The 14,556-nt window shown below is 40.0% G+C and overlaps 1 protein-coding gene and 1 long non-coding RNA gene across 7 annotated transcripts in view; one reads left to right on the top strand and one right to left on the bottom strand.

Moving 5' to 3' along the window:
• LOC105472767 (glutamate ionotropic receptor kainate type subunit 1) overlaps window positions 1-14,556 on the top strand; it is a 404,586-nt gene that overhangs the window by 243,139 nt on the left and 146,891 nt on the right. For all 6 annotated transcript variants that reach the window (XM_071095553.1, XM_071095551.1, XM_071095552.1 and 3 more), the window contains exons 2-3: window positions 5,008-5,175; window positions 9,079-9,336. In XM_071095553.1, the coding sequence (XP_070951654.1) occupies window positions 5,008-5,175; window positions 9,079-9,336 (426 nt within the window). The remainder of the gene's footprint in view (window positions 1-5,007; window positions 5,176-9,078; window positions 9,337-14,556) is intronic.
• LOC105472769 (uncharacterized) overlaps window positions 1-14,556 on the bottom strand; it is a 155,590-nt gene that overhangs the window by 10,333 nt on the left and 130,701 nt on the right. The gene's annotated exons all lie outside the window — the stretch shown is intronic.

The following is a 14,556-nucleotide window of genomic DNA, read 5'->3' as shown; positions in this document are numbered from 1 at the left end:
TATAAGGGGAGGCGGCAGCTTTGCCTCTCTTCCTTGAGCCTAAGCTAGATTTTTATTTCAATTTCCTAACCCTTCCATGGTCCGCTGCATTGTTAAGAGTAGAAGTCAGGTCAGCTCAAATGAGAGAGAGGGGAAGGAAGAGGAACAGAGGGATGAACAAGGTAGGGATTTCTTGTCTCAAATCAATGGGCCTCCAAATGAATGAGGCCAGAGGTTCGCAACATGAAGACCCCTAAAGCCTTCAGACGTCTCATTCACAGCTCACACTCACAATTATTAGATAAAAGAAGTAAAAAGGGAGGAAGGGAGGAAGGGAGGGAGGCAGAGAGAGAGAAAGAGAAAAAGAAAGAAAGAAAGAAAGAAAAAGAAAGAAAGAAAGAAAGAAAGAAAGAAAGAAAGAAAGAAAGAAAGAAAGAAAGAAAGAAAGAGAAAGGAAGGAAGGAAGGAAGGGAAAGAAAGAGAAAGGAAGGAAGGAAGGAAGGGAAAGAAAGAGAAAGAAAGAAAGAAAGAAAGAAAGAAAGAAAGAAAGAAAGAAAGAAAGAAAGAAAGAAAGAAAGAAAGAAAGAAAGAAGGGAGGGAGGGAGGGAGGGAAGCAAGCAAGGAAGGAAGGAAGGAAGGAAGGAAGGAAGGAAGAGAGAGAGAGAGAAAAGAGGAAGGAGAGGAAAAAGAGAAAGGTAGAGAGAGAACAAGAAGGAGAGAAGGAAAGATGGAAGGAAGAAATTATGCAAGGGCTCCAATGTGTGTGCCCCTTTATTCTTCTTATTAAAGACTCTACATCCCGTTTTGTTGTACCTGAAGCTATGGGGAGGAGAAGGAGGGAGGAAGTGGCTAATCCTTAAACAGTCTGCCCACATATCAGGTAATGGTCTGACTCCTGTTAATGCCTTTCTCCTGTTTCTGTCAGATCTCACTTTTTTGGTACTTCACCAGCTTTCTATATACCTCGTACCACAGTAGATCTCTGGCATTTATCAGCAACCCTCTCTTGGAGAAAGAGAGTGTGATGGGGTCTTAAGCTAATGACACCTGGTGAAAAAATGAAAAAAAAATTTCTCTGAAAGTGACAAAACAGTTTACTTGCACACTACCCAAGCACATAATGAAAACACTTGTAATTCCCTTAAACCCAGGTTCATTTGGCTTTATGTGATAGACAGCTATACAGCGAAAGAATAGTTTTGAGGTGAGTAGTCAGTTCACCAGTTGGTGCCCAACTCCTCTTTTTATTTCCATTATCCAGGTACAATAATATAAAAACATATTTCTAGGGAATTTTTGAGTTTTCAGGGCACTTTGATTACATTTTCTCATTTGCTTTATAGAGCAATTCTCCAAGGGAAGCAAGACAACATTATTGGCCCACATGTATGAGACAAAGAACAACAGAAGTAACTTGATGAAATGAAAACATTTACATTTTTTGGAGATTCAGATACCAGAGTCAGTCCCAGACAATACTGTGACTTTGAATAAGCAGGATATAATGCGTAATCTTCCCATTCACTTTTTCATTTATAAAAATGGAAAAAATCCTCCTGTGTTGACTGTTATGAAGCGTAATTAAACATATGTAAAAGAGCGATTTCGAAATAATTTTATTTCTGATACTTAAAAATCCTCCTCAAAGAGGAAGTAGGTAGATCAGGTTTCAAAGTTCAGAATTTCTGCTTCCTATTCAGGTATTTGTTTCCTCCAAGCAGCCTACCCTATACAGATTAATGGTGCTCACATCCACGCCAGTGATTGACTTTTCCCCTAAATAGTTGCAGCCTGAACATCCTAAAGATGCCTTGGTCTCCCCAAGGATGCTGATTCTGAGTAAGACACAGTCTCTCTCCATGTGGGCTCTCCCTGTGGGATTGAGGAGATAGACAAGTAAATAAGTAATTGCTAATCATCACCGTGGAAGCCCTATCACCAGGCAGCCCTCTGTATGGGTCACCTAGATGGTGGCAGTGAGACGGCCTTACATCCACCTTCTGGTGACCAAGTGTCTTTTCTGTCATCTTGTCACCTCACTGTTCAGCATCCACCAACAGTTCTGAGAGGAACTGAAAATCAACTCCAGAGTCTCTCCCTACCGCTGTCTGACAAAAGTAAAACACAAATTCACTTGAACAGCAACATTTTTCCTTACGTTCATTTAAATGGCTCCTTAGCGAAAGCTTAACATTACCAAATAACTCTGTCACGTAATTTTCCTTTTTTTAATTTTTAGTTTTTGTGGGTCCATAGTAGTTGTATCATCATATAGTTTTCAACTATGATTTCTCAGAAGACAGGGAAATTATCTATACCTGAATGCCTCATATTATCCGCCTACAAAAGCCAGAAATATTTCCGAAAGGAACCAAAATAATTCACTACAAACCATCTTAGCTTTCACAACCCAGCACTGTAGTTAGTTATTTAATAAAGTCAGTTCAGCAGGAACATTACAGTTGTGTATTTGTTTATTGCTTTTCTTTCAAAGCAGGATCAGGGTAATTTCTTTGGATTAGAATCTGTCCATTGGAGTTCACTTTCTAACAAAGAATGCACATAAATGATGCGTATGATGGGTGATTGTGATTTTCGTTTCAAAATTTTTATATTCTTTTTCTTCCCCCTTTGAATGGGGAGAGAACTTAGAGCACTTGTAAATCAATCTAGAGTAGACAAGTTGGGAAAAACCTACAATTGACTTTTGGTAAGGGATCACTCAATAATGAGAATAGATAAAAAATAGCAGCCTAGGCCGGGCGCGGTGGCTCAAGCCTGTAATCCCAGCACTTTGGGAGGCCGAGACGGGCGGATCACGAGGTCAGGAGATTGAGACCATCCTGGCTAACACGGTGAAACCCCGTCTCTACTAAAAAATACAAAAAAACTAGCCGGGCGAGGTGGCGGGCGCCTGTAGTCCCAACTACTCGGGAGGCTGAGGCAGGAGAATGGCGTGAACCCGGGAGGCCGAGCTTGCAGTGAGCTGAGATCCGGCCACTGCACTCCAGCCTGGGCGGCAGAGCGAGACTCCGTCTCAAAAAAAAAAAAAAAAAAAAAAATAGCAGCCTGGGCTAGGCACAGTGGCTCACGCCTGTAATCCTATCACTTCGGGAGGCCGGGGAGGGTGAATCATGAGGTCAGGAGTTCGAGAGCAGCCTGGCCAACATGGTGAAATCCCGTCTCTACTAAAAATACAAAAATTAGCCAGGCATGGTAGCATGCACCTGTAATCCCACCTACTCAGGTGGCTGAGGCAGGAGAATCGCTTCAACCCGAGAGGCAGAGGTTGCAGTGAGCCAAGATTGCACCACTGCCCTCCAGCCTGGGCAACAGAGCAAGACACCATCTCAAAAAATAAAAAAATAAAAGATAGGCCGGGCGCAGTGGCTCACGCCTGTAATCCCAGCACTTTGGGAGGCTGAGGCGGGCAGATTACGAGGTCAGGAGTTTGAGACCAACTGGGCCAATATGGTGAAACCCCATCTCTATTAAAAATACAAAAATTAGCTGGGCGTGGTTGCACGTGCCTGTAGTCCCAGCTACTCTGGAGGCTGATACAAAAGAATCACTTGAACCAGGGAGGTGGAGGTCGCAGTGAGCTGAGATCATGTCACTGCACTCCAGTCTGGGTGACAGAGTGAGACTCTGTCTCAAAAGTAAATAAATAAATAATATATGTATCAGCCTGCCAGTTAGAAGTACTCAGCATTTCATGAGCATCAGTTAACATGTGTTTTCAAAAGAAATGAGGAGTATTGGTCAATCAAGGAGTAACTTAAATGGAGATGGGTTAAGAAAGCTTCCACTATAGATCCTGTGTCTATTAATAATTCTAGGACATCTCTCAAAGAGCATTTAAGAACTGTACAGTCAACAGCACTTACGTTGTCTCTATCAAAAGTCAATGTCTCAAGCAAAATCAGAGCTACATTCTCTGATGAGGCTTTAAGCACTAATATTTGTTACTGTTGCTTACAGTGAGGTCCTCATGTTTAAGACACCAGAGCCTACCTGGCACATGTGCACTTGCTCAGTGAAGGGACATATTTCTCTAGTTACCAGATGCAGGTTTGCTTTGGACTAAACAGTTTCTAAAAAGAAAAGAAAAAAGAAAAAAGAAAAGAAAGAAAAAATACAGCTTTTTGAATATTCTCATGAACTTTGGAAAGTACTGGAATATGATCTCAGAATTCTGAGCCATGAAGCACAAAAAAGAACATTTTTATCCTGAAAAAACTAACAGTATGTATGTGTCATTTTGATCCCATCAACTCTGCATGATCCCCTTAGAGTCTGGAATGTAGGCTTCTTAACAGAAAGATCTTCATTCTAAAGAAGAATGATCCTACAAGGTTACAACTCAAATTATGTTTAGTTCAAGTACGGTGCAATTCTTGTCCACATCACAGAAAATCGCTTTCTGCCATATTATCGGTTACACTTTTATGCCACTAAATATTTGGAATACATTTGCCATCTGAGAGACGGTATACAGTCCAACATTGTATTTAAAATCTTAAGCATACATATGCAGTTAGTCCTATTTATCTGCATGTGGCACATGCTGATAAACTTCACTTTTAGCCCTGGATTTGGGATCTGCTCTGACTATTCCTCTATTTATCACTTGGGGTCTTTTATTCATATATTTGCATTCTTTTTACTGGCCGGGCGTGGTGGCTTATGCTTGTAGTCCCAGAACTTTGGGAGGTCGAGGAGGGTGGATCACCTGAGGTCAGGAGTTCGAGACCAGCCTTGCCAACATGGTAAAATCCCGTCTCTACTAATAATACAATAATTAGCCGGGCATGGTAGCGCACACATGCAATCCTAGCTACTCGGGAGGCTGAGGCAGGAGAATCGCTTGAACCCAGAGGCGGAGGTTGCAGTGAGCCAAGATCACACCATTGCACTCCAGCCTGGGTGACAGAGCAAGACTCCATCTCAAAAAAAAAAAAAAAAAAAAAAAATTACATGTGAACCATGTGACTAATGCTTCTCATGCATCTCTTTTTGCTTCTGCAGGAGGGATTTTTGAAACAGTGGAAAATGAGCCTGTTAATGTTGAAGAATTAGCTTTCAAGTTTGCAGTCACCAGCATTAACAGAAACCGAACCCTGATGCCTAACACCACATTAACCTATGACATCCAGAGAATTAACCTTTTTGATAGTTTCGAAGCCTCACGGAGAGGTAACTATTTTCCCACTTTTAAAAGCTTCTTTGGGTGATGTGTCTGCTCTCCAAGTCACCTTCTTTTTGCTACCTGCCCTCTTTTAAAGCAGACATCTTTGTGCAAATGGGTTGCGGGAAATCTGGGTCTTTGATGTCACTGATCAATGCAATCTGAACTAACCTAATGGACGTTGCCGAGCACTGTTTTCTGGGCCTTTCTGATGAGCTTACCCTTCAGTGCCCTCCACTCTATGATTAACTAGTTCAGCTGTGAATGGAAAATGTCAAGCTTGATCTGTTTTTCTTTCCTGAAGCTGAGATACCACCATGAAATCGTGCGGTGCAGTCAAATAAAACATTGCGGAAGGTCACATCCACTGAGCATGTGGAAATGCCCAGGACACACATAACTGACACCCTGAATTTTAACAGGTTGTAAACTACTGAGTTTACCTAGCATCCTCTCAACTTTTTTTTACTCTTTTCCACAAAATCATAGAAATATGAAGATTAACCCTGTGAGAGCAATGTCTGTATCTGATCCGCTTTTTCTTCTGAACTGAAGCCAAGTGCCTAGCCTAAAAAATAATCTAATTCATATGTCAGCTGCAAGGTTTCTCTCACAGAAAGATTCATTCGGAATAGCGGGGTTTGTTTAGAAATCTTCTGGACAATTCTAGGACAAGTCTTTGAAGTAAGACCACATTCTATCTAGTTGAGGGTTGGCTTCTGACAGGGACACTATCGAGTCACTAAATAAATGTGCTTATGTGAAAACAAAGGCTACTCATCACCCCAGATTAGGAGGGGTTCTTTGCCTCAGAGGGGAATCTTTGCCTGCTAAATACACACAAATACATGAAATACAATGAACACCATGTTTATGCTGATTTCCAGGTAACTAAATGCTGGTTGTTTCCATATAGAATTAATCTAGTTAGATCACAGGTTGTGTCCACCTGACACAGCCTTCTGCAAGAATCCCAGTGTTCTTTGCAAACAAAATATAAAACTTATTTTCTTAGGAGCACAGATAAAAAATTAACAACATAGCAGGACGCGGTGGCTCATGCCTGTAATCCCAGCACTTTGGGAGGCCGAGGCGGGTGGTTAACGAGGTCAGGAGATCGAGACCATCCTGGCTAACATGGCGAAACCCCGTCTCTACTAAATATACAAAAAAAAAAAAAAAATAGCCGGGCGTGGTGGCAGCTGCCTGTGGTCCTAGCTACTCAGGAAGCTGAGGCAGGAGAATAGCGTGAACTCGGGAGGTGGAGCTTGCAGTGACCTGAGATTGCACCACTGCACTCCAGTCTGGGTGACACAGCGAGACTCTGTCTCAAAAACAAAACAAAACAAAAATTAACAACATAATCTTTTTATATCTATGGCATGACTTAAGTATAAAAATATTTTCTTTTTCAAGATGGGTAGACTTTGAGATACCCTATAGGTCAAAATTGTCTATGGACAAATAATGAAACTGTATATTTATACAGAATTTTAAAGTTTCCAAGCTATCTTCACATAAATTATCTCTATAATGTAGAGACAGATCTATCACTTTTCTTTCTTTCATCTCTCTCTCTTACACACACACACCTATGCAAACAGACACAAACACTCATACACATTGTTGAGCAAATACTGTAGAAAGCCAACCACATTTAGCAATGAAGCTTGAAGCCACATAAAAATTGAAAGCTTTCCTGTGATCTGAAGTACCTGGCATACTTGTCAATTAAACACCCCCAGAGCTTCTTAAAACTGGTAATTTGCTGGCAAACAGAACTCAAAAGGATTGATTTTCTGTCAAGTAATATTAGTATCCCAGAGCTAAATATTAACAGGAATCTCAATCCATTGCTTATGCTGGATAGAACAACAGTTCACACACTCCCATACTCTCATTTTATCTGGCTAAATAATGAAAACATAACCAGAAAATAAGCTTCTGAAGACAATGACAATTTACACTTCCAGCACATAATGCATAAAACTGTACATCTTCATAGTTCATGCAGTAATTCACCACCAAAGAGCAGAGTACCAGAAAGTTTTCCTTGTAAACATATGCTGTTCCATAGATCCCTGCGATATAGCTGTCAAAGCTGTATCAGTGACTCTGTCTGAATTATGTCAGGTAGCTACAGAGCCATATCATTTTTCTATTTTTATTTGCAGAATGATATTATTAAATACAATTGATGTATTAATTTAGCTAATTTGATATTTAATTATCTGATGACAGTTCTAAATTTGTAGAATTAAAATATAAATTTGAAAGTGTGTTTAAGCTTTTATTTAATTCCTACCAACATAAGATTAATAGGCACTATTTTACATGGTTGTAGAGGGCAAACTGCCCCAACCTTTCTGGAAGGGCATTTGGTTAATATGTTTTACATGACTTCAAACTATCTATACCTCTTAATTATAAGTGGTGACTTAACTTCTGGAAATCTACTCTTAGAAAGTAGCATACAATGCAGAGAAAAATGTAAGAGCTAAGGTAAGTGTTATAATATTATTTAGAATAGCCAAAACTTAGGAGCAGCTTAAATGTTTTGGGGGATGTTTGTTTGTTTGCTTTTTGAAACAGAGTCTCACTCTGTCACCCCAGCTGGAGTTCAGTGGTGCTCTCTCAGTCCACTGCAATTTCCGCCTCCCGGGTTCAAGCAATTCTTGTGCCTCAGCCACCCAAGTACTTGGGACTACAGGTGCACACCACCAGACCCGGCTAATTTTTGTATTTTTAGTAGAGATGGGGTTTCACCATGATGGCCAGGCAAGTCTCGAATTCCTGACCTCAAGTGATCTGCCTGCCTCAGCCTCCCAAAGTGCTGAGATTATAGGCATGAGCCAAATGTTTTATATTGTAGGAATGCTTAAATAAATGATGACACACCTATTCAATGGTCTATTCTACAGACACTAAAAATATACTTTAGGAGAATTTGTAATGACTTGAAAGAAAAGACATGCTATGGTGTTGAACAAAGAAAGCAATGCATCAAGCTGTATTTATATAATGATTCTAATTTTCCCAAATATTAATAGATATTTTTCCAAAATGATAGGATTAATCACAGGGCCTTTTTATCCTTACATTTTAAACATTCTAAATTCTCTCAGTGAGTGCTTATATTCTTACAATGAGAAAAATACATTTATGTTATAAGTAAATTTTTCAATAGATATTGACTTGATTTATTTAGGCTACCTGTCCGCCGATACTGGGGTAGAAAGAGGCCTGACGTTGAGCTGAAGCTCCCGTCCAGTGGCCATGACTGTGTCCATTGTCTATGAAATGAGTGGGTTGGACAAAATGTCTTCTAAGATCCCTTTAGGCTATGCTATTTCATTATTTGAAAATTAGTTAGACATCAGCACTGCTTATGAACATTCTTTAGCAGTATTTCATTAATCTGGAACTTCTTTCTGAGTTTTGGAAAGATAGGAGCTAAAGCACTTTGGGGTAACCAGAGGTTCTGTCTTCTGAATTTTGTAACCACATTAATATTTTCAATGCCGCCCTGCTGCATGACAGAACTTAATTCATACAACATTCATTTGGCAAAGGGCTTGTTGGTAACTAGAAGTGCTTTCAGGTAACACCATACGAAGCAAGGGATTTAGACTCCATCTGATTAAAGGTAATAAAGTGAGACCAGCAGGGAGTTGGTCTTGTGGTATATTGCTAATCAGTTCTAAGTTTACATCTATCATCATATTAGTAGCTCAAGAAAGTTGGAAGTTGGACCAAGTATATTTCCTCAATATAGGGATTGTAAAAGATTTTTCAATAGTTGCATTAAAAAGAGGAATCATGAATGAAAAAATTAAACTCATAGAACTCTCTTTTTCTCTCCCCCTTTCCCTGCCTTCCCTCCCCATCCTCTCCTCATCCTTGGGCATCAGCATGTGACCAGCTGGCTCTTGGCGTGGCTGCTCTCTTTGGCCCTTCCCATAGCTCCTCCGTCAGTGCTGTGCAGTCTATTTGCAATGCTCTCGAAGTTCCACACATACAGACCCGCTGGAAACACCCCTCGGTGGACAACAAAGATTTGTTTTACATCAACCTTTACCCAGATTATGCAGCTATCAGCAGGGCGATTCTGGATCTGGTCCTCTATTACAACTGGAAAACAGTGACCGTGGTGTATGAAGACAGCACAGGTATGGGACTCACCCAAGACCTCACCTGACTGTGTCTGCTCTGAACAAAGAGAACGAAAGTATCAACTAGTCATTAAACTCATCAGGTGGAGCACACAAAAATGCTCTTTTATATAAAGCTAACTGAATATTCTAAAGTAATTTAACAATGCATATGTATATAATTCACATTTATTTTTGTTTGTTGATCCTTTCTAATGACACTTTTATCATCAAATACAGAGGAACGTTTTTTAAAAAAGAAATATCACCTTATCGGGATGTGTTATAATCCAATCACAATATTAAATACGTATTTTCATTTTCCCAGCTCTAATAAGACTATGACCACAATTGAAAATGACCATGAAATGTGATTCCAACTTGATAAGTAGCTATGTAAATGTTTAGAAAAGTTTCTAAGTAAGTTAACAAAGAGGAATTCATTTAGAGGTTGTAGCAATAGAGTGGATTATTTCATGGGAAAGGGACTATGAATCCCCAGTGATGAGGGCTGAGTAAAGCTTGCATTCTCCACGTGCCTGTTTAGGGTGCAGGATGGAAATATGGCTGCTTGGAGTCCAGTCCTCATCAGCCACTTTCTCTGACCCACCCCTATTTGAATTTTACTTTACTGGCACCTCCCCTTTGCTTTCTGCTTATTATTCAGGCCCCTTTTTATTTCAAGTCGGGCAGTGACCCTCCATTGTCCACATAATAAAGTTGAATTCCTTCTAATTCAAAACTCTTCATCATCCAGCCATTTTCATTTTCATTAACCCAGGCACTAGCTTCCCTCATTGCCTATACTCTCACATGAGTTATGATGGAAAGTTTTATCTTTTCTTCAATATCCCCACGTTCTCCTGACTCCTGTTTTCTAAGACTGGCCCCTCACTTTGTATGATCCTTTGCACGACCTTCACGGTGATGAACTCCCTCATTCTCCACGACCGCACGCACATTTCCCTCTTCCTTTAAGCTCCCTGAGACTACCGGAGGGTTCACTAGCACTTTGGAAGCAAAAGCACTGAATCCCAAGTTATATTTCAAATATCTGTTTACATGTCTATAAGACTGGAAATTTCTAAGCATCCGAATTTTATCTTATTTTTATGTTTATAACCTGCTACCTGTTGTAAGCCTGACATACAGGAAAGAGTTTAGTAATTCCACATGGATAGAATAATACCATTGATTGTCTGTTTTTTTTTCTCCAAGAGTTGAAATGAGTTGCTTTCTTTGATCTACACATTTGGTAATAATGCTACGAAAATTACAAGTGAAAATTAGTAAAGTGAAACACTGTCAAACTTTGCAATACGATTTCACTTTTCACTGCCCCTTTCACCAAGCACTAGCACTTACTATTCCTCAAAGGATGAATACGTGCCTCCTCTTTGGTGTTAAACTCTGGTTCCATTTTATACTGTCAGATAAAAGTGATGAGTGTGGTTGGAAATATGCACTTATGTATTTTCTTGTGCCTCATCTCATTTAGAAAGAAGTGAAGATTCTAAGTGACTGGGTATATATTTTATAAATATTGTATTCAAAACAGTCCTATCAAGAAGAATAAGCTACAAGCAGCCATAGTTTTAGAACTTTACCTGCTTGCTGTGAAGGAAGAAATCATTGTCTAATCAAATCCACACGGATATTTTAGAGGGTTTTGAAAAAGAATATCACGTTGTAAACACAAGTGTGGTTAGATCTTGCATGCTGCCTACTTTTGCTAAACAGGAAATTTCGTGAGCTCATAAAATCAAGCTACATCTCATTATGTTGTGATCTCTGTAGTATAATCATCTCTCACCATTTCTACAGCAAAGTTGGAACATCTAAAATGAAAACATATCAATGAATAATATTGAAACTCCTGGATTTAACTTAAGAAAGAGGTCAACTAAAGATGTGGGCATTGTAGATTTCAAATTGTATTTAGACAAAATATAATTAGTAAGTAAATGACAGAAAACTTGATATTCTAACCATTCTCTGACATCAGGTGAGCCACACACATGTGACATCCATTTTGCAAAGCAAACACCAAGCTATCATTTCCATCATCTTCCACAAGAAACTGAAATGTCCTTTTCATCTTTGTCAAGTTCACCCGTGCTCAGTGACACAATAAATACTTGTTGAAATCGACAATCCAAAATGATTTGATATGTCGCCCCTTAAGTGAGAGATGATTCATGTTAAAATGATTTTTGCCCACAAAGACATTAAAAATGTAGATGAATAATCAATTGAGCCATTAAATTGGAACCCAGAGAATGAACAGGTCAACTGAGATCAATAAAAGCAGAAGCCTTGTGACTCTGAGTGGGTTTTATACTGCTTGACTCAGGGTTCTTGCCTGTAGTGATTATCACACCATCAAAAGGAGGAAACTTAGTAAACCTGAAAGAAAAGAAAGGACTTAGGTGTGCTTAGCACCCGCCCCTACACCAGAATTAAGTACCCATTAAAGAGCACTTTATTGGGATTTGTTTAGGAGTTTGTTAAATAGCCTGAAGCCAACACAGATGTCGAGGGACCAAATGGCCCATTACTCCCATTGAAGTAAATGGGAGCAGTGTGCACGTCTCTAAGGACAAAATTCAATTCGCTAAATACTAGCAAGCAGAATTCTGTCCTCTAGAAGTTAAAATGTCGAAAGACTCTGGAGAACTCTTAGGAGGAGTAAAGTTTCGTCTCGCCTCATTTCTCTTCTCTCTCTTTTCTGGATGTCCTTCCCGTTAGTCACCCACTTGTCGCTGATTCCCACACCCAGAGGCGACCCCAGGCAATGAGAAATTGCTGCCCATTCGACCTCCTTTCATGATTCATTAGACCCTGGTGGAAACCTGGTTATCACTTGACACACAGCAAAAAGAGCTGAGAAGCTGAGCCTCAACTGTGGTGTGCGGCATATTCAGCAGTTTCTGCCTTCTCAAAGCCAATTTCAGGGAAATGCACCCACAGCCATTCCTGGAGAGCCGGGATCAGCAAACTTTTTCTGTGAAGAGCCAAGTGCTGAGGCTTTCCGGCCATGGGGGTCTTGGTCAAAACTACTCCACTCTGACAAAGCAGCAAGCAAGCACACGGACAATATGTAAATGAATAGACCCAGTGTGTTCCAATAAACCATAAAGGTTGCAAAAACATATGCTGGGCTAGGTTTGGCCTTTTGGCTCTAATTCACCCCTGCTAGAGCCTTAAAAGATAAGACAATTGAGCTAAAAACTAAGATTGTAATTTTGTACACATATGAAGTGGGTTCAGCTCACATCCACAACTCCTTCATTTTGGTATCTGGGTTTTCACGCTCTTCTTTCCTCCTCACTGGCCCTCCTGGCTTCCTCATCAATACGTGTCAGTGCCATGTCTCGTTATCTCTGTGGGATTTGCCAGGTGATATTCTGGTTCATTGGATAAACAAATTTTCAAAGAGGTGTTGGGGGAACAGATGCTTTTCCTCACCCATCATAACGATCACAACTGACATTCCTGTAACAAAAGACAGGTTAACAAGAGAAAATCATAGCAAATTTGTTTAATCAAAGTTTTACCTGACTCAGGAGGCTTCAGAAATGAAGACCAAAGACCTAGGGAAAACTGTCTATGTCTATGCTTAGATTCAATGACGAATGAACAACATGTGGAAATGTGATTGGACAAAAGGGTAGAATCTAGTGGTAATAGAATGAGGGGAAAAGCCCAACAAGGCCTGTGTGTTCGGATTCTTCTTAGCCTCTCTGTGCAGTATTCCTTCCTCCTGAGTATGGGGCAGGACCCCTGTGAAACGAGAGTCTTCAAGGGAAAAGAGAATCTTTCTAGATTTTATGTCTTGCTTTGGGGGAGAGGAGTTCTAGTTTCTACGCTTCACTTGGGGAAGGGAAATTCTGCTTTCTATGACTCACTTCGGGGGATTAAAAGGGGTATGATGCTGGGGGTTAGGAGAAAGTCAGAAAGACCTCGTTTCTGAGACCTTTCCAGTCTTTTTCAGTTCAAAGTAGTCAGCATGCCAAGGTGCCATATTTTGGGGTGTCATGTTCTGAGCCCCAACAGTGTTAATGGCGAGTAATGACTTAAAATGCTGTTTCTTACTTTAAACTAATTACAGCACATTTTAAGTTTGGCTCTCTTAAAAGACAACAAAAGCATTGAATATTGCATGCCACAGAGAGTGGGATTTCAAAGTGTTTTCTTCTGCTTGGTTAGGTGATTACCTACACAGTCAGCATAGAGAGCTGAATCCAAATAAGCAAGTGCTAATTCAAATTTCAGTGGCAAAACATTAAAAAAAAAAAAAAAGCAAAAAAACAAAACAAAAAAAGCACCACCTATTCTGCTTAGCTTTTATTTTGTGAATGATTAAGAAAAACCTACTTTATAGTTTTGCCTGTCTCTCTTCTCTACTTTAACTTGTCCCTAACTAAACTGGCCCAAAGTTTATATTCATTTGGTTCAGGTGATATTTTCTGAAATACTGGGGAAAAGAGTCAAGACAGCACATACCTGCATACTCTGTACTATGGCTGCCCTTTCCTGAGATCTAAATGGCAATATATTGTTTGAAAGTTTTATTTTTATATAGTTTAAAAAGAAGATTGCTTTCTTTACAAAATGTTAAAATGGAGAAAAGTTTAAGGATGTCCTTAACAAAATATCCAGAAAAACTATCACAGATAATGTCTTAGTGTATATTCTTTTAGCTATTAGACAGGCAGGCAGGCAGACAGACAAGGAGATAAATAGGTAGGCAGATAGATAAATAGATACATACATAATAGATAATAGATCATGATAGGTAGATGATAGACAGATATTAATAGACAGATGATAGGTAGATGATAGACAGTAGGTAGACAAATGATGAATGATTGGTAGAGGATAGATGATAGAAAATAGATCATGATAGGCAGATATTAGGTTGGTGCAAAAGTAATTGCGTTTTTGCAGCCTGGCACGGTGGCTCACGCCTGTAATCCCAGCACTTTGGGAGGCCGAGGCAGGCAGATCCGGAGATCGAGACCATCCTGGCTAACACGGTGAAACTCCGTCTCTACTAAAAATACGACAAAATATTAGCCGGGCGTGGTGGCGGGCGCCTGTAGTCCCAGCTACTTGGGAGGCTGAGGCAGGAGAATGGCGTGAACCCAGAAGGCGGAGCTTGCAGTGAGCCGAGATCGTACCACTGCACTCCAGCCTGGGTGACAGAGCGAGACTCCGTCTCAAAAAAAAAAAAAC

Source organism: Macaca nemestrina, chromosome 4 (genome assembly GCF_043159975.1).
Source record: "Macaca nemestrina isolate mMacNem1 chromosome 4, mMacNem.hap1, whole genome shotgun sequence".
Classification (NCBI taxonomy): Eukaryota; Metazoa; Chordata; class Mammalia; order Primates; family Cercopithecidae; genus Macaca; species Macaca nemestrina.
This window is presented reverse-complemented; position numbering and strand designations above follow the sequence as displayed.